Here is a 26,514-nt window from a genome sequence, read left to right on the forward strand (position 1 = left end):
ATCTTGTTTTTTGCTGTTGTGCATGCGCAGAAGCAATTTTTTCACTACTGCGCATGTGCACATTGAATGCATCAAGCACGCGTGCAAAGCACATCCCTGAGCGAACCGGCAGTAAAAGAAGCCGGAACCCACCAACAACCAACCTCAGAGAGTACCATGGATCCCCACCCCCACCCCATTTCAACGCTGAGTTACAAATATTCTTTATTGAACCAGTTGATGTCTTAATAATTAAAAGGGATATGCAAATAACAGACCAAAGGAGTGACCTGGATAACTTTCTTATTTTGCTAAAGTTACAAAAGAGAGAGTTCTTAAGAATTGTATTAAAAAGGGATAAAGAAATGAAATCGAATTTTTAGGACAGTACTTCAAAGGATTAATGGTTAAGATGGTTAAAAGTAAAAAGAAGGAATATAAAGTAGGTTTATTTGATCAAGGTTAAGATAAATGTGTTATCTCTGGTAATATTTAATCGACTTTGGTTGATTAGCACTCAAGAATGAGATTTTAAGGATTTGTTTACAGATAAAAGATAGGATATGAGAAGATTATTTGTTGTATTCTGATGAGTGATGTTACTAAAATTGTTTATACGTGATGAAGAGGGAAGTCATTTCTTTATATATTTTAACACATTTTTTCTATTTTTCTCTTTCCTCACTTTTTTCCTCTTGTTATGCCTTTACTGTTTTTACTTTGTATTAATTCTTGTCTTTTTAACTGCAACCTTTAATAGAATTACTATAAAAAGAAAAGAATTGATGGGGCAGAGGGAATGAAAGACTATTTTTACCACATTTTTTTTTTAAAAAAAGTCACGAACACTAAAAGAAACCTGAGAGGTTGGAGAGACATCGGCGGCGCTTGACGGGGAAGGGGCGCGGGGGCGTTCAGCGCTTTTCCACGACTTGAACAATCCTGCAGGATACACTTAAGCCTTATCGTCTGAATCCACAAGGATTTGAAAGGGGCGGCTGTCGTTTTGCAATATTTTATTCAAATGCTGTAGCCAGCGAGATTGCCGCCTACCCCTTCGAGAATGTGTTTAAAAGTATCCCAGGAGGTCTGGAATGTGCCTTAGGTTTAAGGTGACTGATGCCCCTGCCGCCCACCCCTGCCTCCGGCGGCGACATCCATCCACCCTGCTATCTGAGGTTGCTTCAGCATGTCAGCTTCGGCTCCAGCAGCTGCAAAGGAGGCGACTCCAAGGCTGGGAAGGAGCCCATTTGAACGAGGGAATGCCGCGAGCGACCGCTAGATGGCGCATGATGGAAACCATCAGCCACGCATAGTAACCACCTCGAACTGTCAAACATTGCCATGGTTAAAAGGGCCGGAGAGAGACAGTGATCAGGTAATGCGAGCCACAGACTTTCTCCCCCCCCCTCCTCCTCCTCCTCGTTGTTTCTGTTCTTCCGACTGCTTCTCATTTGCGAGGGTTTAATTTATACTAGCTGGGGTGGTGCGTTTGTTTGCTTGCTTGTTTTCTTCGCCTTTCTTTTTGGAATGCATCCTTCATGCTGCTTCTTTTCTCTTTGATTTTAATTCAGAGCCAGACTGTGGAACCAGGTGGGAATTCTTACACATGAATGAAGTAAAGCTACCTCCCGCCCTTAACCTCCCTTTTTTAAAAAAGAATAAAACAAAATTAAGCCTCAGACTATAAATATCCTCCCATTTGCAGGCTGGAGTTAAGCTATGTTATAGTTTGAAGAACCCACCAGGGGGGAAAAAGTGACAGGAAAAAATACAGTGACTATAGTGGTCACACTTACTAATAAAGATCTAAAATGTAATATGGGAGTGTGAGGGTTACCTGGTTTCAGCAAGCAGTGGCTTTGCTTGATTTTGTAAAATATATGTGGAGGATAGAGCTTTAAGGTGGGAAAAGACTGAAGGAAGAAAAGCCTATACAGATGTTTCAAATAAATTGAAACATTCTACACTGTATTTAACTGTGGCTTCTAGGATTTGTTTTCACTGTATTATAACACCTTGAGCTAAAAGTAAACTCAATACAAGCTATAATATAATGCATTTTTTTTTTAAAAATAGAAGATAATCTAAGAAATGTACAAATCATTATATTGATTCTGTCTAAATTGAAATGTGATGGTTCTTATGCCTGCCTTTCTCTTTTTCCAATTTCTACTTTATACTGATGTGTGTGTTTTGAAGAAATGTGTTCGGGGTAGTGAGATTGCTTTAAAGATAAGAAAACCTCTTTATTTCCTTTTTAAAAAATTGCTTGCATTTAATAATACCCTCTATATTTTTCTTAAATATGGAGTTGTACATATGCTGGAGGTAAAATGCTACATTTCCATAAAGTTTCTAGTCTACTTCAATGTCACTCATCTGATAAATTTGATTAAATATTGCAAGAGTGAACAGATTTTTGGCAGTATTGTAGATTTATATCTAAAGAGCTAATTCACGACTGGCAGAATCAGGAAAAGATTGGTGACCTTGGACCTCTTTTGACTGCAAAGGGAGGAAGCAGCCCTCCCCCCTTTGTGGCACTGTGTTTAGGCCTGACAAAATAATCCTGTACAAGATCATGTGATTCCACGTCATTCAGTTCTAAGAAAGACTTGGATCCTTCTCCCAAACTCAAGCAAAAATCTTAGTATCTCTAGGAAAAAGCTTAACCCTTCATAGGTATAGTGAAGAAACATGCACATTTCTACTTATATTACCATACAAGGCGTAGAAAAGGATCCAACCACTAGTTTTAATTTTTTCATCTCTTGATTGAAACATAAAACTAAAATGTTGCTACGTGATAATCTTTTTAATCTTATAAATTTACTTAATAATGTTATGGAACAGAATGATCACTTTGACATATTATCCTACTTCTGAGTGATTTATGAAGATAAGACTGGGCATTTTTCTTGAACAATTACTCCTGTCCTACAATACAGCCCCCCCACCCACACATTCAAACTTTTCTCCTCCTTGAAAATGATAGTGAAGTCAGGTCAACGTAAATCCTATTATTGCCACTTACTAAACCAACCTATAAATCACAACAAACCGCAAAGCCCAGAGTCATGTAGGAGTACTTGGAAATGTTGCAAAGCCACCTCTAGAGTTGCTCTATCACAAAGCATTCTTCAATTGGAGGAAACAATTCGAATACATTGATGTTAAAAGCTTCCTACAGAGGACCAATCTACAGAGGTTGTGAACATTCCAACTTGGGAGATTTTGAAGGAACAATGGGGATAATTTAATCTCCTTGTAGATGATTTAATTGATCTTCCTTCATATTCCACAGAAGTGGACAAATTGTTCCTTGTAACTTTCTCCAAGTCTGCACTTCTAAGATTATGTAACCCAAGTCAGAGTCCCTACAAACAACCCAAAGACATGATCAATGGTCCTTGCAATGTTAAAATCAAATCAAATGCAGTACTCCTCATGCATCCTTTCCAATTCTAGAAAGATTTATCTGTAATGCACAATGACAAGATCTATATACTGACCTGAGAAACAAAAATGTCAGAACTATTTTTAGCATTGGGTCCTTCAGAACTCAATATTCAGTTAAGATGCAAATTACTGGATGCCTCTTGCCTTCTGGACATTCAGGATTCTGTTGCTATGCTGCTTCTTCAGAATGCCTGCTTTGAAAATCTCCTGAATTTATACAAAATTACCTGGAAATCAATTGCTCCCTGTTTCTAGTTGCACATTTCAATGTATTTATATTGAAGCTCAGTGAATACTATAAGACCTAGCAATGTAAGATATATGGCCAAGTAAGTATTCATAGAACGGTACTGATATATTTCCTGTAATCTAATCAACCTTACTGAACTGTATTTATTAAGAAACCTACGGAATACTATAGGACTTGCCAATACAAAGATATATACCATCAAACACAATGGAACATAGATCTGGAGGGGAAACTATTCATTAGTCAGTTGTGAATTATATGGCACAAAAAGAAATATCAGTGTCCCTTAATGTTGATTTCCAAGTATCGAGTTGTTCACATATTTTATTTGAGGATAATGTTTAAAGTAATTGGGAACAGCTTATGCATGAGATGAAACACAGCTTGTCTGAAATTCCTTATGGAAATTAGGGAGTATGGCTTCTTGTAGCACTGTTTTCCCTCGAACTCTTCAAAAAAAGGACTTGAAGGCAGAAACCTTTCTCTTACTTAAAGCAACAATCACGTTTATTGGCAGAGCTGAGAGTTTAGTATATTAACATTGGCTTTGAAAGGAAATAACTGGCCTTTTGGATGCTGGCTCTGCTAGGGCACAAGCAAATGGTCTCTGAATGTGCTGAGTTTTTTTGGGGGGGATACCCTTTTCTTGGGTCAATTCGCCCTAAGGAGCATGGAAATTAACTGAACTCTTCTGGAGTAAGTAGGATAAAGCTACAACCCAGTGCATAATTCCTTGGAAGTAAAATCCACTGATTTCTTTCCAAATACACTGTACCGGCGTACATGTGACACACATTTCTAGACAGACGAACAGACAGACACACAGACATAGAGGAAGTGTTAAAATCGATCCACTCCAAATTTGGCTGAAACAAAATAAGGCTCGACTGGCTATGGGGATCCACAGCTAACATGTGTTCTGCTGGCAAGACCAGAAAGATGGTTTGTCAGTAGCCACCATCAGGGCCACGGGACGGAAGAAAACAACATTTACTTTACTCGGGATGGTCGCTAGAAATGTGGACGTCGAGTGGCGCGGGCGTTTCACCCACCCACCCGCTCCAGGTAAAAATCTCTCCTTTGCAACGGGAAGAAGGGAAAAGAAGGCAGCCCGCATGCTTAAACCAACAGCATGCCCAGAATTTAATCTATGCTGCGCTGGATTGTCAAGCAACAAGACTACCGGGACGGAAGCAGTTTAGCCTGGATAATCACTTGACCCCTCCTGTAAGCGTAAGCGTGATGCTTCTGAAGCGCTCAAGTGTGGGGCAGACGGGAAACCTCGTTCCTAAAAGGGTAACTCGCTTGGTAAAGCAGGAGGAGGGAGAGGGGGAGGGGAAAAAAGAGAATTAAAACACCTTTCTGGTCTTTAAGTCCCCTAATGTCGCCCATTGTTTCAGGATTCCGCTGTGGAACGTTCCCGGGAGGGAAGCATTGTGACGTCAACGCACCTACTTAATCCTCCCTGTTGAGGGGGAGCCTGGAGCCATGAGGTCATCGAAGCGGCCAGTGTAACTATCCCGAGAGCAGCGCCAGTAGCGGCGGCAGCTTCAGCGGCGGTGGGGGGGGGGAGGGGAAGCCTCCCCAAGCAAGGCCGCCTGGGATCTCTCGCAGCCGCACTCCAGCTGCAAACCGAGACTCGCCGCCGGGAGTTTCTCGCCAAAGCATGGAGGAGGCTGACACGAAAGAGCTGCAGGTCGGCTCCTGGCTGCCCGTGCTGGTGGAGCAAATGGTCAACGATACCCTGGTGGTCACCTTGAGCTGCGGGGAGAGGCGGTTCACCGGGATCCTCCTGGATTGCACTAAAAAGTAGGAGCATGAATTGCTTGGATGGTTATTCTCTTTGCCCTCTTCCCCCCAACACCCCCACCCTAGAAAAGAAAATATAATTTCGGGAAAGGGGGGGGGGAATTGCAACTGAGAAGTTTACTGTTCCCACTAGGCCCTGCTTGGAGGGCGAGGACAGAGCAGCTGGGCAGAAGGCGGGATTAGGCCATAATCAGATTAAAGACTTGCATGGCTCATTGCATGGAGGGGGGGGGGGGAAGGGAGCAAATGGTCACGTCGATTCTCCTGTGTGTGTGTGTGTGTGTGTGTGTGTGTGGTGTACTTCTTCCCCACCCCTCTTTTTTTATGACATATTTTAGTTTCATTTTCTGTTCAGAATCCAGCATGGAAGAAATGTTCCTCTTTCTAAAAAAAAAAAAAAGTCAGCTTTCTAGTTTGTGCACTGTAAAATCATGTCCTCCTTCAGTGACGTTTTCGAAGCGGAGTTGCCTCCTTTTCTGAAAAGGCTGCTGAAATGAGCCATATTTTTCTCTGGGGGTTAGGCCCTTAAAAAAGGTGTGTCTCTTGCTGGGAGGTGGGGGAGGAAGGGAAATTATTGTCTTCATCATCCAGGAACAGATTCTGGAGTCTTAATAAGCTGCTTCCAGAACATCAGGGCGCCTCCTTTTGCAAACCTTACAACTTTGCTGAAGTTTCTTCTTCCCCTTCTCCCCTCTATTCTTGAGAAGATTTCATTGGTGCTGCCTATGGACTGCTGCTGATGTAGCACAATAATGTTCTCCTGAAGACACATGTTGCCATAATTACAGACTTCTTTGTTTAGGAGATTCTGCACACTTCAGAAAGCTTTTTTTTTTTATCTGGAGTTGAAACTGCCCCAGCTTGCCATTTCCCCCCTTTTCACATTCAGCAGAAGGATGGGCCTCCTCCAGAGAGAGAGAGAGGGTTTGCATGGCTGAGAAACATAATGCATACATAAATGCAGAGTTAACAGCAAAGCTTATTTCCTTTCCTGTTTTGCAATTCAGGATATATTATTTAATGAAACACCAGCTCCTATAAATAGCACTTGAATTAATAATGTGATACTTCCAAAACTTGCCTCTCTTTTCAGTATCTTCCAAACAAAAGAGTTCCCTAGATTAGCTATTAAGGAGATGTAATAGTTTGATAAAAGTATATCAATAGCTCTATAAAGACAGAGTATCTTAAAAGCTGAAACTTGGCAAGCTGTTGGTGCTCGAAAAATGAGCTTAGTCTACTTAGTGGCCTCCTATTTAAAATATTTTCTATTGTTTCTTTCTAAACAATTGGAAATAATCTTTTTCCCCATCTTTGGTATGCATACCTTCTGTACAAAACAGAATTTCAAATCTGTTGGCACGCAAGACTCCTGAAGCATGGGCTTGTCCCCTTACTATTGAATTTTGAGTAGAAATTATAAATAAATGCCTATCACTTTTGAAGGCCCCAAATTCATTTTTCTTAATGAGGACTCCATCTTGGCGACAGCTTCTCCCATTTCCTCCCCTCTCCCAGCAACGTGCATTCATTAGCCTTTGACAATTATCTGCAAGAATGATCTAATTAGCAGATACGCCAGCATCCATTAACAGTAAATAGATGTAACTTAACATAGGGTTCCTTATGAATTTCAGACAAATATGTTCGTATGTAGACATAAATTTTCTTTTAAAGTCCTGTGTGATAATATACTTAGCTAACTGGGAGTGCTGTGTTACTCTCCTTTCTTCCTGCCATCCCATTGTCCTGATGGCTAAGTTAATATTGCTGATGTAGTTAAATAGGCACCAAAGCCTTACTGCAGCTGTATTGATTTCTTTCTGGCACTTGAGACTGTGAAGCAAATTAAAATGGCATGATGCACTGGGAATCTTTGCATACGAGCACGTTGCCACAAATTGTAAGGATGCAAAAATTAAGGGGCATTTAAAAAAAATCATACTAATTTTCACAGGCCAAGTCCAAAAAGAATAGTTCTCTGCTACATTGTAGACTGTGAGCTGTATTATGCTTCTGTATCAGTGTATCCCTTTCTCTAGAGCTTTGCTGACAGAATTGAGTCTTCTAATATTTATATGATTAAACGTCTGGTGGGACTGAAACAACCAGGGAATGGGGGCAGAGCCCAAATCTGAGTCCTTTTCCTTCCTCCCCCTCCCTCTTTCTCCTCTTGTTTATTCTACAGGAAAAATACAAGTAACTCTTTATCTACTATCTCTTGCAGGGGTGATTTCAATTTAAGGTGTAGCATACGAAAGCCGTATAATGGGCTGAAGCCCTAAGACTGCAAACTGTTCACCCCAGTTTTAAATGGTGGAAACCATTGGTCTTGGTAGCTAACTACTTGTTTACTACGCCAAGTGGCAGCATTTGTCTACATGCAAGAAGAACCCTTTTTATTACCACTGTTCAGATCCTTTTATCTATGGAGTCCCAAGACAAGGCATAACCTTAGCCCCTCCCTATGCTATATAAGCAGCAAAGTTGCCCTTGGTTTTATATAATTTTAATGCATAATTATATCCACCATCTTAGCTCATTTGACATTTTCTAGGTACATAAGTTTTCCACACAAAAAAAGGTTTAAGGAACATCTGTGTTGACATTCCTGGCTTGGCTGGACAATTGTTTGATTTTGAGGAGACCTTCCTTAAAAAATTGGATCTCTCAGTTCCTTAAGTGCAAGGCTTAAATAGCTTTATCTCATGATTTCTTTTCCAAACCACCCAGACAGTTCAAAAGCTTTGTGTGTATCAATTCTGGACATGTTTCCCCTCCTCCTTCTCCTCCTCCTGGTTTTTCTAACCACCTCATGATCTTTCTATTTGGTAGGATAAGTTACTTCAAACTAGTTGAATATATTCCTTATCAGACGGTAAAAAATGTTTCCACCCAACTATGCTTAACATTCCAGAGTCACTCTGCTTATTAATATGTAATATTGAATGTTGACCATGCATTCCCAAATGTACCGTAAAGCCAGATGCCTAAATGGTTACCGCAAAACTCAAGTTGATGCTTTGAAGAAGATGAAAATGAAATAAGAGAGTGGGAAAATCTAAAATAAACAGCAGTGAAACAGCTCAACAGACAGTAAGAAATTAAAGGCAAATTGGAAGGAGGGAGAAAGAGGCCTGGATCATAAATCGAAGCAGATGAAAGCAGACTAGCAAAAAATGTTTGAAAGGAAGTGTCTAAAAAGGAAAATTAGAAACTCAGGAATGAAGAGATAAAATGTTTAAGGGTAACATTCCCAGAAATAAATGTGAAAATGTTAAGAGTTTGATTTAGGGAGGAGCTTGTCCCAGAACTTATCTTTTTCTTTTTTTCCCTTTTTCCCCTTTTCTTTTTTCTTAGTTGTCTTACAACAACTGCAAATCAAGATGTGTGAGCCCGTTCCCATCATACTGCTGAAGTAAAAAAAGGGGGGCTGAAATAATCAGAGATTAATAGTTGTATGAAGATGGAATTTCATTTAAAATCAGTTCCTGAACTAGCAATACCTTATTTTCAAATATCTTTACTTATAACTAAGGTTCTAGTTAAGGGGACATACAAGTTGTTTGTACATATGTGTGTGTTGTATGCCTCTCCTTAATTACACACCAGACTGACCCTTATACATGTGCATACAGGGCCACTTGTTCATTCCCTTTTCTTCAAAAAGCTGTGAGCAATTTTGCTGGGAAGAGAATCAGCCTTCTTCCGTCTAACAATCTTATTACAGATTGCTGGTTTTCCATTATGAGAAAGGATGCCTTCAATCAGTCATGGGATTGGTGGAGGGGGGGGGGAGAGAGAGAATAGGAAGGAAAAAAGGTGCCCTCCCTCTCAGCAACATTGCTCAGTCTCCCCCCCCCTGCTAATTGCAGAGGAAAACAAATGATCTTAAGCTGTGGGTCCTTGAAAGGAAAGAGAAAGCAGCCAGCCGCTGGTTTTTCATTGCCCTTAGCAGCAGGGAAATTAGGGAAGTGGTCTCTGTTATAGCCAGCTGATTAGCTTGCTCCTGGGAGAAGCCAGTAGTGCTTTGTATGCCAGGATAAACTACTGAGAGGGGGGGGGTTGATTTAGGACTAAATTTATCTTGCTCATCCATGTGTTAGGGTTTTTTTTTTGGGGGGGGGTTGCTAAAAGGGCAGAGACTGACTGATTTTTTGTGCAGGCTTGAAGTACAGGTAATCCTTGATTTATGACCACAATTGAGCCCCAAAAATTATATTGTCAAGTGAGACATTAAGTGCCCCATTTTACGACTTTTCTTGCCACGGCTGTTAAGTGAATCGTTGCCGTTGCAAAGTAAGAAACCTGGTTGTTAAATGAATCTTGCTTCCCCATTGACTTTGCTTGTCAGAAGGTTGCAAAAGGGGATCATATGATCCCAGGACACAGCAACGGCTATAAACATGAACCGGTTGCCAAGCATCTAGATTTTGATCACATGGGCATGGCGATGCTGCAAAGGTTGCAACTATGAAAAATGGTCATAAGTCAGGTTTTTCAGTGCTGTTGTAACTTTGAGCGGTCACTAAATGAACTGTTGTAAGTCAAGGACTGTTTGAATGTCTTCTAATAATGCTGTTGATTCCAAAAGAGAGGCCTTTTGTCTTTCAAGTGATTTAATTATGCACAGAAATGTTTAAATTGCATTTAACTAATAGTAGCTTACATTAGAAGGAAGCTTTTTGAGTAGGCCTTAAAAAGCTTTTCAGTTTCTAGCCATTCTGAATCTCTCGTGGTAAAGAAATTTGCATCTGATGTTACTTTCCCATACGGTGAAATTCCATCTCTGGCTGTCTTGCAATATTTCAATGCTGATTAAGAATGAAACAAAATTCTACTTATATATTTTTCGGTATCCCTTGTCAACTGAGTCTCCTCCCTTGTCAGCTGTTACAGGTAGTCCTTAACTTACAGCCATGATTGAGTCCAACATTTGTTACTAAATAAGACATTTGTTAAGTGAATTTTTCCCCATTTTACAACCTTTCTTGCCACATTTGTTAAGTGAAGCATGGCAGTTTTAAGAACATGGTTGTTAGGTGGATCTGGCTTCCCCATTGACTTTGCTTGTCAGAAGGTCGCAAAAGGGGATCACATGACCCTGGGACACAGCAAATGTCATAAATATGCATCTGGATTTTGATCACATAATCACGGGGATACTTAAAAGTTTGTAACTCTGAAAAATGGTCACTTTTTCCAGTGCCGCTGTAACTTTGAACGGTCACTAAATGAACTGTTGTAAGTCGAGGGTGGCCTGTATTTGTGGTGACTGTCTTGATCGCAATAAAAGGGTTCTATAGGAGCAGCAAGTCCTCCTTTCACACGTGCATTGATAAAGAAGGTAAAAACCCAGAATTTGGTTGTCTGCAACAGAGATTTCTGTTTCTCCCTTTCTTCCAACTTCAGGTAGTCCACAACTTATAATCACAACTGGACCTTTCATAGCTAAGTGAGGCCACCCTTAAGCAAGTCATCCCTGATTTTGTGACCTATTTTGCCATAGTTGTTAAGTGAATCACCATAGTTAATCCCGTGATTGATAAGCGAATCCAGCTTCCCCCATTGACTTTGCTTGTCAGAAGCCAGATGAGAAGATTGCAGATGGTGAGCACATGACCCCAGGATGTCCCAAAGGTGCTTTTTCAGAAGGCAACGGGACGTTCTTGTTTTTTCTTTTTTCATCCAAGGAGCTTCTTTAGCTCTGACAGGGTAGTAGGAAATGGAAGGATTTTATATTCCTTGCAGACAGCTTGTCATTTGCATCCTTTTAGAGCAGTGGTTCTCAACCTTCCCAATGCCACGACCCTTTAATACAGTTCCTCATGTTGTGGTGACCCTCAACCATAAAATTGGTGTCTTGGTTCCTAAGACCATTGAAAATATGTGTTTTCTGATGGTCTTAGGTGACCCCTCTGAAAGGGTTGTTCGACCCCCAAAGGGGTCCCGACCCAGAGGTTGAGAACCACTGTTTTAGAGGGTCGTTGAAACACTTGTAGACTTACCTGTGTCCTCATGGTCGTCTGAGTAGTGCTCTTGGCTCCTGCAGTCTGCAGTTTTTTCCTCTGGAAATCCATTCCCACACCATTCCAAGGGTGTTCCTCCCAAATTGTACAGCTAAACTTCTGTAGAGATTATCAGTCATCCAGGTCCAGGTTGTCCCAAAGGAGCTTCTTGGATGAGAAGCGAAACATCTTCAAAAGAAAAAACTTAAGAAAGTCCGGTTGCCTCCTGTAAAAGCACCTTTGAGACAACCATGACCTGGATGACTGAGAATCTCTACAGACCTACAAGCCCAGGATGTTGCAGTGATTGCAAATACATGCATGTTACCAAGTGCCCAAATTTTTATCATGGGGACTGCAGAGATATTGGTAGCACTTCACTTACAACAGTCTACTGAATGACCATTCGAAGTTGCAACGGCACTCTAAAAAATGACTTACAACCATTTTTCATAGTTATGACCATTGCAGCATCCCCAGGGTCACGTGATTTACATTCGGACACTTGACAACTGACTCACATTTATGATGGTTGCAGTGTCCCCAGAGTCATGTGATCACTTTTGCGACCTACTGATAAGCAAAGTCAATGGGGAAACCAGATTCGCTTAACAACCGTGTTACTAACTTAATAACAGCAGTGATTCATTTAACAAATGCGGCAAGAAAAATCATAAAACGGGGCAAACAAATTTCTCACTTAGCAATATAAGTTTTGGGCTCAATTGTGGTCATAAGTTGAGGACTACCTGTACAGCAATGGTCATTACTGCTAGGACCGGTCACTATAACAATAGTTGCTAAAAAATGGACATGTTGAGAGCTACCTCTATAATGAAGATTAAATTTCTTGAGTAGATGTCTGAATAGCTGCTGCTCTTGTTTTTGCTTATCAGAAGACCAGGAAGCAAAGCTGTTGTATAAATCTATTATCATTTTGTTATAAGTTGGCTATATGTGAAAAATATGTTGAACCCGTTTTACATCCTCTCTGAAATTTTTTTTAAAACCCTATTATACACAGATATTTTTCTGTATGACTAATGTTTCAGCAAAAATATGAGGACAATGAGGGAAAATGAACTATTGTGTCCACTCATTCCTTCTTCTGGCTAGACTAGTTTCAGTAGTATTTTTGGATTCTATGGAGAAAAAAAGACAATAGTGGAGAGTTTTTATCTCTTCCTTGGTGTGCTAGATTTTTAGAAACAATGTGCAAAATTTTGATCAGCAGTCAGATAATTCCTAACTTTAGAACTGTAGCTTGCAAAAAAAAAAAGAAGTATGCCTTAATTCACCATTATTGCGAATAAACCTTTTGGGGCACGTTTCCTGAGAGGTAATTATTATTGGGACTTACTCCCAAGTAAATGTGCATAGGATTATAACTTTATTGATGCTCTCTTGTGGTTTGTGAATTCAAAGAGCTATCGGGTTATAAGCAATCAAGATCTGTCAAGTTGTAAGTAATTGGCATGGCAATGGGAAGGTAGCAACTGAGTAGCAGACAAAAATAACACACATATTACATTAAATTACAAACGTAGCAGAGTGGCAGAATCATATACAGCAGTAAAGTAGAAGATTTTGTTCCGCCAGCCAGAAAGAGATTTAATATTTAAATATTAAAAATATTTAAACAGGGTGGGTAATTCATGGACTTCCAAATGTTGTTGAAATACAGTTTTCAGCAACTCTAGTCAGAATTGCTAAAGATGCTATGAATAGCTGACAATTATTGGAGGACCATATGTTCTGATCAGTCCAGTTTCTGATCAGTCTTTCAAAATACTAACTAGTGCATTAAAATTTTCAGGTGGGTAGTGATTTGTTTATTTTTGCTGACCTTCTACTCTCCAAATACGTTGGACTGTACCTACTGGTCAGTGGATGAGAGTTGTAGACCCACACATCTATGGTGACTTGAATTAAAATGTCTGCCCACGGGCCACACTTTCTTCCTGCCTATATAGGCCCAAGTTACTTCACGGTTTATTGTAGGGCTAGGCTTGATTCCTGTATCTTTTCCAGGCACTCAGAAATTTGTACAGTAAGCAGGCTGGACAAGGATGGGGGAGGTGACATCATAGCATCCAGCTGGAGGTAACATTCATATAACATACAACATGTTTATGAAGATGCCTGAAGAGTGAGTCCCTATGTGCTTATAGGCATTTGAAATGAACATGCAGTTGGAGAGATGGTCACACACAACCTTCATATGTATGATTGTTGTATTTTGTTAACCAAGTCATTGTAGTTTATAAACTATGGATGGCTTATTATTATGTCGGAATTGGACCCCTTTAGATTCTTCATCTCATGACTTAACTATCTTTCCCAAACGGACACCATACAAATATATTCTGGGAGACTTCAGCTCCCAGAATCTCAACAATACCAGTCTGTCTAGGGCTGGGATGGCGAACCTACGGCATATGTGCCACAGGTGGCACGCAGAGCCATTTGTCAGGGCACGTGAGGCATTGCCTTGTCAGCTGGCCAGCTGCATGTGTGTGCTGGCCAATTGACTTCGGCCTTCTTTTGAGGCCATTTTTCTGCCCTCCAGAGGCTTTATAGAAGCCTGGGGAGGGTGAAAACAGCCTCCCTCCCCCGGAGGTCCACTGGAGGCTTCAGGAGCTTTCCTGAAGCCTCCAGAGCACAAAAAACTGTCCCTACTGGCAAACTGGAAGTTTGGGAACGGACTTCCGGTTTGCTGTTAGGGACAGTTTTAGCCTTCGGGCCTTCTGGAGGCTTCCCTGAAGGCTCTGGAGGGCAAAAAATGACCATACGAGTAAACCAGAAGTCACTTCAGGAGGCTTCAGGAGCCGATTTTTGTCCTCTGGAGCCTTTAGGGAAGTCTGAAACCTCCTGAAGTGACTTCCGGTTTGCTCATTGGAGTCTTTTTCTGCCCTCCAGAGCCTTCAGGGAAGCCTCTGAAAGGCCCTTGAAGGCTCCGGAGGGCTAAAGCAAATCAGAAGTCCATTCCCGAAATTCCGGTTTGCCCATAGGGCTAATTTTTTGCACTCTGGAGGTTTTGGGGAAGTTCCTGAAGCCTCCAGAGGGCCTCTTGGGGGGCGGGGGGCTGTTTTCATCCTCCCCAGACTCCTATAAAGCCTCTGGAGCTTGGAGAGGGTGAAAAAAGCATGCCAAAAAGGGGGGAGGGTTGGTCATGCGCACATGCGCACTGGTTTGTGCACATTATGGGTGTGGCACGCCCGTGTACGACCCCTCTGTGCTCCTCCCGCTTTTATTCAAAAAAGGTTTGCCATCACTGGTCTAGGGTAGGTCATCTTGGAAGAGACTAGCTTTGTGCTGCATGTGAACCCAGTCATTGTGTCATGCAAAGAGTCTTGGGAAACCTCATCTCTAGTCCAGATTTGGTCATAAATCTCTGTCACTATGGCTCATTCTAACCTGCCACAGCCTAACACACACTTGAACAGATTGTTGTGAAGACAAATAATACAATGACCGTAAGCTTATTTTGAAGGTGAGTTAGGACATCCTTGCAATAAGTTATTATGCTGCAAAAAAGATGGATAATGACTATATTCTGAATAGTACCGTATTTAGGGGAAAGTGGGTGGCTGTTTTGTGGCTGTCCACCATCTTTTACTTGTAATAGAAATTCTACAGATCTGAAGTCCTTATCAATAAAAAGCATTTCAAAATCGGCACCTTCCTTTGGTGATTAAAGCTGAGAGCTATGTGATACCTGAGGGCAGACGAAGAGATTCTCTTTTATAGGCAATAATCTTTTTGAGTCAAGTCACTCCTTGAGAATTTAATAATCATGTTTTGAGTGCTCCTGTAAAATGGATGCCATGTAGAAGTCTACATATTCATAAAATGGCTGTCCTGGTGGGTTGGAGTAAGATAACCTATCAGGTTATTGTCTGCCACACTCTGTCCCCATGTGACATTCCTTGCCACCTATATTTACCTTTTTCTTTTAAAGGTGAGATCACACTTTCACACAAAATGCTTAGCTTCCAGCTGCTCCTCCCAACCTGTCTTATTTTCTTTATGGCATCTGTGGCATCTCCTTATAGCCCAGGACATCCATGGTATACAGATGGTACTGGGTTAGAGTTAGGCCCTCTCTTTGCTTTGTGACATGTATGCCTCCCCTTTAATCATTTTTAAGTGAATCTTTTAAATTTAAAATCAAATGGGATCGGGAGTCTGGGATACAACAAGGAGCTATTCTGAATAAATGGGCATCTGGTTTGCTTGTCTTGGTCACAGTGGAGCAATTGTGAGAGAGATGCTTTGATTGGTGTGTGTGCATGTATACAATCACAGACACACACAATCACAGACAGACACACTGATACAACTGCTTAGGAAGGGGGGAAAAGAGCTAAGGCATCTGAATTTCAATGGTTGAAATGTTTGTAATAATGACAGTACATGGCTTAAGGCACAGGGTTTTTTTTCCCTCACTGGAAAATGACAGCAAGCTTTTAAAACACAACTGCAACCTTTACGGGCATGCTTGGTTTTAACTGCTACTCACGTTTTTTGACACGACATGAAAAGGGCTGAACAAAATGGCAAGCGGGAAGTCAGGATGAGAAGTGGGAGCAGATGTCTTAAAAAATGAAGGATTGCTCTTTTTAACAGGTATTTTTGACAGATCCTTACTGAATGTCAGGGCGATCACATCTGTGGGAGGGGGAAAGGTAGACAGAATGAAGAAAACAGTATCGGCATCAGAACCAGACTGGTAAAGGCACTTTGATTTGGGCTCGGGGGTAAATGAGGTGCTGTGTCTGTGTGGTTGCTCCTCCTCTAGATGATGTTGAACTCCAAGTTCCATATAGGATTCCCATTAGGAGTAGCTGTTCATCAGAGCTTGTGGTCTTGGGCAGTTGAATGAGAGTCCTAGTCTAATCTTGTATCCCACAGCAATCTTGGATATTACAAGTGGTAGTAGCAGTGAATACAGAGGGATTTACTCCCTTACACAATGCCAGTGGGGAAGCTGGTATTAAGTCACAAGTCGCAGTCATGTGATGTTACACTTAATGATAGCGGCAGAACTGCCATTGTAAATTGAGCACAGTCATTTGAAGTTTTGCTTAATGACCTGTCACTTAGCTAGGAAGTTGCCAAACCTAATTTCTATTAAGTGAGGACTATGTGTAATAAAGCATATAAAAATATTCAAGAACACAAATTTCAACAGAAGATTCAGGATTCAACAAAAATTTATTTACGCTGCATTAAACATGCAAACATTGATATATACTGATATTTGTATGGCACTGATTTTAGAGAATACAATATGACCGAGGCGGGTTAATGACCATAATTGAAGAAGGAACAAGTTCTTGGGTATGTGTATTAAGCTTGTCAGGTGAACATAAAACATATCCCAGGTAGATGCAGCTATTTCAGTGGAAGACTGCAGCAAACGGAAGAGCTTGGAATACTTGAAACGTCATAGGAACAGATTGAGTACGTCTTCAATTTCTGAGAATATGGAAGAGTAACAATGGATTCTCCATGCCATTGTTCTGCTGATCATCACAGCCATCAGAAGAGCTCTCCTCCAAATAGCATGGTTCCTCGGGGCTTCGTATTTTTGCACACTTGTCTTGACACAATAGTTATGGGTCACAGTTTTCTTCATAGGTTATAGTCTCTGTGTGGGTGAAGTTCTGTAACTCAGCAGTCCCAACCTTTTGGGCACCAAGGACCAGTTCTGTGGAGAGTGTTTTTTCCGCGAACCAGAGTGGCATGGTTTCACATGCTGCCTACATCCTGTGCATGTGTGGATGGGGCTTCACGCATTTGGGCACCAAGGACCAGTTCTGGCAGATCAGTGCAAGTCTAGGGATTGGGGACCGCTGCTGTAACTAATGGGTTACCTCCCTCCCTTTGGCCATGTCTTCTCATGGAAAAAAGATGCTGTTTTTTTGTTGCTTCGCCCAGTGTCCATGGTTAAACAAAACACTCCTGTTTTGGTCAAACAAAACAAGGCACTCATATCAGCCTCCACGGTCAAACAAAACCAAGCAAAAATCGGCCTGTTTTTTTGTTTTAAAAAAAGGCATGCATAGCTTTTAGGAGGCTGATAGAGTGATCCTGGAGGCTGGAGAGGATTTAGCAAAAAACAGCCTGTTTTTCGCTCTTTTCTACCCCCCCCCCCCGACCCCAGGAGCACTCTGAAAGCCTCCTAAAGGCTATGCACGTCCATTTTGGTGAAGGGGCAGGGTTTTGGGAGACAAAAATTATTTTATTCAGTTCATAAGACACACCCAGATTTTCAGCCTCTTTTTTGAGGGGAAAAAGGTGCATCTCATACTCCGAAAAATACAGTAGTAGCTCTTAACTGAAGGAATAAGATAGAAGGGCTGTAAAAGGCTCTTTCATCTTGGACCATCTGTATCTGACCTGGCATAAAACAACATCTAGAGCTCCAACTACTGGCTGAAAATATAGAAAAAAGAAGAGTAGAATATGATTGTCCCACATATCTTGAAAATACAGAGGGGAAAAGAATGATTGCCTTCCAGATGTTTTGGATTCCAATTCCATGGGCTGTGCTTGATGGAGTTATGAGACTTATAAATAAAAGACTACCGATGCATATAGTGCAGGGGTGTCCAAACTTGGGAACTTTAAGACTTGTGGACTTCTAACTCCTAGAATTCCCCAGCCAGCCATGCTGGCTGGGGAATTCTGGGAGTTGAAGTCCACAAGTCTTAAAAGTTCCCAAGTTTGGACACCCCTGATATAGTGTGTGTAAGCATATTTTTTGAAGGTAGTGTCTTCCTGCTTAATACAGGTTGTCCTCACCTTATGACCACAATTGAGGCCAAAATTTCTGTTGCTAAGAGACATTTGTTAAGTGAGTTTCCCCCCTTTTACAACCTTTCTTGCCATGGTTGTTAAATGAGTTACTGCAGTTCTTAAGTAAGTAACATGGTTGTTAAGTGAATCTGGTTTCCCCATTGACTTTCCTTCTCAGAAGGTAGCAAACTGGAATCACATGACCTCAGGACACTGCAACCGTCCTAAATATGAGTCAGTTGCCAACCCTCTGAATTTTGTTCACATGATCTTGGGGACGCTGCAGTGGTCTTAAGTGTGAAAAATGATCATAAGTCATTTTTTCAGTGCCGTGGTAAGTTCAGACGGTCACTAAACAAACTGCTGTAAGTCAAGGACTACCTGTGCAAGATTATCACTTTTTTCAACGTCACATATCCTTGTTATGACCGTGATAATATTTCTTTTGTAAGTTAGGACATGGTTGAGGGTATTTTTTTCTGTTTTTTCTCAAACGGTACAATAGTACTGATGTATTCAGAAACAATTCTGATTCTAGGAAATACTTGATTTTGTGTCAAGTGAAGAAAAATAAAATCAGATTTTGAACTGGCAAGTAGGCTTTCTAAACTCATAATGACTACGCCTTAAAGATTCATTTAATTCAGTTTTGTTCTCCATTTCTCTCCCCCCCAAATTATTTTGAAGAGATTTGGGGGGATGACATACAGACGATATAACTGAAAGCAAGTTGATTTGTGGAAAAAGTCTTTCCAAATCAATGCTTCAGGTATTGCTCAATGCTACAGTGAAACATGTATTTGGATTAGACTGAGAACTGCAACACAGCTGGCCAGCTGTTGGTAGATGGTGAGGAGTGGAGGAGACAGAAAAGCCTTGGTGCATTGTGTGATGTAAGCCAAATGGGACAAAAAGAGTTCCTTTGAGATGGTTCTTTTCATATTTTATATTCTCAAGAGGTCTGGTACTGTGATGTTTCATATATTTTCTATCACAAATAGAAGGTTATCCTGTTGCTGATTTCCTTAATTGTCCTGAGGGCCCAGGGGCCCAAATCATTGTAGTTTAGATCAGGGCTCACCAACCAGGGACCACTAAATTCATAATTTTAAATCCCCTGGACTACTAATATGATTTTTTTAAAAACTAAATAGTGTTTAGTACAATATTAAAAAATGCAAATAATTTTTCTCCGGACCACCAAAATTATCTTGCGGACTGCCAGTGATCCACGGACCACCAGTTAGTGGGTGACCACTGGTTTTGATGTTGTTTAGGTGGTCCTTGAATCAAGGACCACAATTGGGACTGGAATCTCAGTTTTAGAGGGAAGCAGCAATAAGCAGGACATCACATGACTGCTTTGCTCAATGACTGCAAACCCAGCACTCCTGGTTGCAGTCATTAAGTGATTTGTGGCTCATTAAGGGGCAGAATCCCAGGTAAGGAGCATGGGTTGTTTGGGAGAGGGCGATCCTAGGAGGCACATAAGCATCTCTCTGCTCAGGAGATGCAAATTCTCCCTGTCAAAATCCAAGAAGGATTTTCAGCCCCCGAGGCACTCTCATACAGCCTGTATCAGACCTGCCACAATTCCCATCTCCCCCAAGGCAGCCCATACTCCTTACCTCGGTCCCCTGAGGCACCTTTCCTTCTGGCGCTGCCTCTTTGCCCTGGAGCGGAAAATCCTCTCTACCAAAATCCAAGTTTGCAATCTTCCCTGACCACTTCCCAATGACTTCCTGGGGAAATTGGTAGAAAAGATTGCAAATGGTGATCATGTGGTCATGGGCACATGACAACCTACCATAAAAATGAGCAGCCTGCCAAGCACCCAGATCACAATCACCTGACCATGGGTGCGTGCGACATTTTACGATGGTCAGGTACCTGTAAAGCACCCTTTTTGAGGTTACCGTTAATGGAAACTTCGTTGAACGAACAGTCACAAATAACAGGTAGTCCTTGACCTATGACCATAACCGAGCCTAACATTTCTGTTGCTAACTGAGACATTTGTTCACTGAGCTTTGTGCCGTTTTATGACTTTGCTTGCAACAGTTGTTAAGTGAATCACTGCACTCGTTAAATTACGTTGTTAAGTGAATCTCCCCCGTTGACTTTGCTTGTCAGAAGTTTGGAAAAGGTGATCACATGGCCCCGGGACAATGCAACCATCATAATATGAGTCAGTTGCCAAGCATCTGAATATGTTGCCAAGCATCATAATATGAGTCAGTTGCCAAGCATCTGAATTTTGACCACATGGCCATGGGGCTTCTGTAATGGTCGTGTGAAAAACAGTCATGTCACTTTTTTCAGTGATGTAACTTTGAATGGTCACTAAATGAACTGTGGTAAGTCAAGGACTAGCTGTATTTGCTTTTGCACTGCAGTGATGAGGTCAGTACCAGAATAGTGCTACAAATTGCAGTGATGCTAAAACACTATTGCCAAATCCTTTTTCACCTTGCTGTGTTTATGAGTGTCCAGTAAGCGCAACTAAAAATGTTAGAAAGGCAAATTTGATTCCTTGGTGAGCTTGTAGGCTGCAGATTGAATGAGTTTGGAAAGAACCAGGATATGAGGATAAGTTGTATTAATCATCTTAATTATATAGGCCATCCAGTGCATCTTAGCAGACTAATTTTAAGGAGGCGTTTTATGGAGACCTCTGACCTGTGTTACACAGAAATTCTTTCCCTAGGCATAGAAACTATACACCTGAGTGTTGTTGCTGGCTGAGTTTGACTCTTGAATTGCAAATCTGAGACAAAATCATTGCTGCAGTCCCTCCGCGAAGAAAGCTGAAGCTTCAGATGCTGCCAACATGACTTCAGTCAGCCCAGTGTCTTGTCAGCTGTTTTCTCCCTGTTGTACTAACATTGCAACAGCTTTTAAATTTTTTCTTCTATAGATTTGCAGATTCCTTTTTTTTTTCTTTGTAAAGGATGCTTCATTCAACTGTCTGAAGCATATAAGGAACGCCACACGGGGACATGTGAATATCAATAAATAAGAGTAGCAAGTCATTATCAAAATAACGGATGCAACTTGGAAAGCTTATAGGACAATGTTTGCTAGACCAGGTGCCTAAAAAGTAGATTAATCTGTTGGTTTTTCAATATTTACATGGTAAAATCAAGACTTCTGAAATTATCACCAAGCAGGAGAGCATCTCAGAAACCTTACAAACCCAAATATCTGTCAGTGCAGGATATTCTGTACCATAACTCCTTGGGGCCCACCTCAGCAGTCTGTTGTTTCATTTAATAGTTTACGGGGCATTGAGTCTACAAATCCTTTGTCATGCGAGCCCCTTCATTGAAAATCTATCCTATGCATCAGGGGTAATTAACCCATAGAAGACTTGCTGCTCCTCTCCAGCCTTGTCTTCTTTTGCGGCCAAATTTGAGTGACACATTTCTTTTACTACAGTTGCTCTATTTGACATTGTTTTATTTCACCTGGGTCCTTGTAGGAATGCTCTCTGTGGTCACTCTGCTGGTACTGCAAGACAATTGGCAGTTTGGCTCTGTTTAGGGTCATCTCCCACTTCCCAATAAAAGTTTGTTGCAGCTGGCCAAAATCTGAAATGTGTGATGTGTGAGATAAATTAAATTTAGTGGGTTAAATGAGATGGCACCAAAAAAAAAAAATATATGTCAGTGAGAAATGAGAAGAAGCTAAGAGGAAAAAGAAAACAAGGCATGTGATCATTTTGTAGTCCAGCACCACCAATTTTGGGCATGTGATTTCCCCACTGAATACATTCCTTGATCCGAGTGTGCCAGCTCCTGCTTCAGCCTAACAGAAAAGACATTTAGTCTGCTGTCTGACAGAGCACTTTCTTTGCTTCTAGATGATGAACGCAGAGCTTTAGCTGATGGCCATGTTTGAGAAACAGGGCTTAGAGTTTGGGTTAAATCTTAATCTTAATACAGACTGTAAACCAAAGCTTGCATGGATTAATTGAGATAGATAGGGTCTTTTTTATTAGATGATGGCGAAGATGAGTATTCTTTCTCTCCTCCCAGTATCAAAATGCCATGCTCATTTGTGAATAAGATAGAAAAAGATTCCATACAACTTGATATGTTTACGTCACATGGTCATGGGTGACGTGGCGTAGGCAATGTTGATTGGGTACACCAGGGGTATCAAACTGGCGATCTGTGGGCCGGACGTGTCACATGCAAGCCCCCCAGCTCCGCAAAGGGGGAAAATGTTGCAATACGTCACATGATGGCAATGTGACACCATGGGTTTGATACCCATGGGCTTTACCGACTCACAGGAATCTGTGGAAGAGCACCCAAGTTGGGGTAGCCCAATCAACATTTCCTACCCTCACATCATCCATGACAATGTAATATATCAAGGTGTATGTACCTATGGGTTATGTACAACTGGATTCATTTGGGGGGGGGATCAGGATTAGAGAGGGCAATAGGATATAATTTTATCTTACCTTTCCCAAAAAACTTTATATTGTAGCATGTTCTAGATGTCTATTAAATTCATCAGTAAATGCTTTGGATTGTATTGAGTTAGAGGCACATTTGGAGTTTGTATAATGTAATTGGGCTTTGAAGTTTCCATGGTTGTTGCCAGAAGATCTGAGTTTGGAATCATTAGCAAGCACTAAAGTTTCACTAGAAAATGTAGTTACAGGTCATCCAAACTACTTCCTTCTTTTATCCTTGTTAAGCACCACCGCCAGATTGCCTCCAAATTAAAAATTGCCGCCTCAACATTTCAACTCTTACATTAATGTCTTCACTGTGCTGAGTCTAGTAATGGATTATTTTGAATTTAAACTAAAACCACCAGGTATTTCTGTATTTCTGTATAGAATCGGCCATCCTTCTTTGTGAAGCCCATTGAGAGTATTGCTATTTTTGAGCAAAAATAAAGAAGATGGTACAGGTAGTCTTCATCATACAACCATTGGTTTAGCGATTGCAGCAGCATTGTGGGGAGGGGGAAATGACATCTGTTGCAACATCCCCATGGTTCAAATTTGCTCATGTGGCATCTAGCATGTACCATATTTTTTGGAGTATAAGACACCCCCCAAAAAAAAGAGGGCAAAGATTTGGGTGCGTCTTATACACCGAATGTAGTCTCACCCACCCCCACCAGAGGCCAAAAATGCAAGGCATAGAGGCAGTGATGGTCTGTGGCAATCCCTGCAGCCTGGAACAGCTGATTGGGGGTATTCAAGCAGTCCAATCCACCTGCCAATCAGCAGGATTCCAAATAATAATAATATACAATACATTACCAAAAGCAGGTTTTCTAAGGTAGCAGTAAATCCAAGCAAAACAAAAGCAGTTTCACTTTCAGTTCTCGGCTAAGCCAGACTCCTTCATGTCTCCTTGTTGCTCACAAAGCAACAAGGGAGGGTCCAAATAGCCCTCGTTGGCTGACTTGGTTGCTATGCTTATTGGCTGACCTTGTTACCATGTGTCAACTGAATACCATGGATGCGGGTAGGCAGAGGCAGAATTTTTTTCTTCTTATTTTCCTCCCCCAAAGCTAAGGTGTGTCTTATACTCCGGCGCATCTTATACTCTGAAAAATACAGTATTTATGGTGGATTGAATGCCCAGGTCACATGATTGTCATTTGCAACCTTCCCAGTGGCTTTTGACGAGCAAAGTCAATGGGGGAAGCCAGATTTCCTTGCTGAGCAACATAAATTCTGGTTGCAATGAAGGTTGTAAATCGAAGACTATACCTGTATATTGTGTTTTAGATACAAAATTAGATACATATCTTGGCACCACTCTTTAAACCCATGTTTCATTCAGAGATAATAGAGAGGTTCTCTCAGTGAGAACTCAAGACTTTCTTATTGTATTTCCTCTGCAGTTGCCAAAATGAATTCCGTAGTGTAATTCTTCTCTAAACTCATGCTACTTCAGGTCAGATTACATTCCCCAGTATAAAGCTGTTTCTTCCTTTCTCTTGAAACACTGTCCCTCCTATAACATTTTAATTTGCTTGTATTTATTTATTTATAGGGCTTAAGGGTTTCTCCAATCAGCTGATCCTGAGCAGTATGCAATTCCCCAATACAACATTTGAATTAAAAACAACAGATACAAATGAAATTAAAAGCAGAATCATATAATGCAATCAATTATAAAATAGACTCATGATCAGACTTTAAAAACCAACTCCTGTTCCAGAGGGATAGTCATAATAACTCCCATGGTTGTTATGACAACCTGTACCAATTTTCCCATCAATTTTCTGAGGACCGGGAGGGAAGGGACCAATCATATATCGAAGAAATGTTATTTCTGACAATTGAAAAAATGTGCTTCCTCAGCACATGAAGGTGTAATCTTGAATTCAGGGTACACAGAGAATCTGCCCTAGTAGCCTTATTTTGGGTGGGGGGGTAGAGGTTTTGGGGGAAATATAGATACACAAGCTCTGAAGCAGGGTGGGCTTTCAAAGTGACAACCAGGACCTTGAAGTGTATCCAGATGCCAATTGACAACCAGGTCTCTCTCCAAGTATAGGTGTTCCCTGCGGTGCACCCATAACTACTTGAACCATTGCAGTCTGGATCAATTGTAGCTTAATGTTGTATATGGGCAGCCCCATGTAGAGCATACTAAAAGATAAAGGTTTCCCTCACACATAAGTGCTAGTCATTCCCGACTCTAGGGGGCAGTGCTGATCTCAGTTTCAAAGCAAAGAGCCAGCGCTGTCTGAAAACGTCTCTGTGGTCATGTGGCCTGCATGATTAAATGCCAAATGTGCACGGAACACTTGTGTGGTTCCTATTTTTCTATTTGCATTTTTATGTGCTTTCGAGCTACAAGGTTGGCAGAAGCTGGAACAAACAACGTGAGCTCACTGCCTTACGCAGTGCTAGGGATTTGAACCACCGAACTGCCGACCTTTCTGATGGACAAGCTCAGCATCTTAGCTATTGAGCCACCGGATCCCATATAAGGGCATATTGCAGTTGTCCAATTAAAGGATGGCTAAAATATGAACAACAGGAAAAGCTTTCAGGAGACGTTGCAATTGTCACAACAAGATGGACATGAACAAAAGCCCTCTTGGCTATAACTGCCACTGGTTCACAGCGGCTGTGAGTCCAAGAGGACCTCTGAAGTGCAAATCATCTGCCCCAGGGAGTACAATCCCATCAGAATTAATGGTAGAATCTCCCTGGAGTTGGTGGTCTTTCCAAGTCACTTTTTTCAGGCTGGTATGGAGTCTCGATTTGTTCTTCCCCACCCAGACTGGGAGAACCTCCAAGCACTTGAACAGCACTTTAATATTTATTTGATGATTTTGAAGCCAGTCCATGTTGTTCCAGTTCCTTCCTCGACTGCCTAGAGATGGTTTTATATGTGTCTGGAGGTACTTTTTTTTTACGAGATCAGTATTATGAGATAGGTATTGAAATTCTTGAAGTCAACAGTTCTGCTGCAGTATCTTTAGGTAACCAAATAACATTTTATTCTGTGAAAAAAAATTGTCCCAAGCATTTCAGATGCATTTAAATTAGCTTGCTTTTCCATTGAAAAACATTATGGTCTTAGTTTCAGGATCCAGGCTATATCATGAAATTAATTAAAAGCCTACACCTAAAAATCCGAATTGTTTGCAAATTCTCCCACTGCAGTGGTTCCCCCCATCAAACGTATTGCTATTAAGGACTTTCTTCAAAAGGTTCTATCAGAAAGTTGTTGTTTTATTAGCCTTATTTTTAACAGTCATAGCCTGCTTCCTGTAGACTGATCTAACTCAAATACAGGCAAATGAATCATCATCAAATGGGAAAAATTAAGTCTAAAGGAAATGCTTATGAGGACTGGTCATATTTGTTATCGGTTCCCTGTGTACAGCAGAGATTGCTAATAGGAATTCTATTAGACCTGCCACAACTTAAACCTCTAGATAGAAACTATCCTTGGCTCCATTTGTTGAGAAATTTATAGTGTTATTAGAGGTCATGTACTGCAATATTGCAAAGCCAGAACTGAGAATTGTGCACTAAAATTCCTAGGTTCTACTTTTTCCTCCCATAACTATTTCTCATTGCCCATCCCAGTGTAACCAATCAGGTTCATGTAATATGTTTTCATAATGGTCAGTTTAGGCGCAGTTTGGTATGCAGCCCCTTCCTTGTTCCAGCTGGGTAGCCTTGAGGCAGCATCTTGAGGTGAT

The 26,514-nt window shown here is 41.1% G+C and overlaps 1 protein-coding gene across 4 annotated transcripts in view; it reads left to right on the forward strand.

Annotated features, from left to right (window-relative positions):
- The first annotated feature begins 1,279 nt into the window (after nt 1-1,279).
- The window catches only part of PWWP2B (PWWP domain containing 2B), a 52,739-nt gene continuing 27,504 nt past the window's right edge, over nt 1,280-26,514 (forward strand). The window contains exons 1-2 of one of the 4 annotated variants that reach the window (XM_081954829.1): nt 1,280-1,357; nt 5,092-5,500. In XM_081954829.1, coding sequence (XP_081810955.1) covers nt 5,358-5,500 — 143 coding nt within the window. In that variant the 5' untranslated portion in view covers nt 1,280-1,357; nt 5,092-5,357. Of the gene's footprint in view, nt 1,358-4,784; nt 5,000-5,091; nt 5,501-26,514 lie in introns of those variants that run through there. The other 3 variants (XM_081954830.1, XM_081954828.1, XM_081954831.1) reach the window with 3 other exon arrangements.

Source organism: Natrix helvetica (genome assembly GCF_964273705.1).
Source record: "Natrix helvetica genome assembly, chromosome: 5".
Taxonomy (NCBI): Eukaryota; Metazoa; Chordata; class Lepidosauria; order Squamata; family Natricidae; genus Natrix; species Natrix helvetica.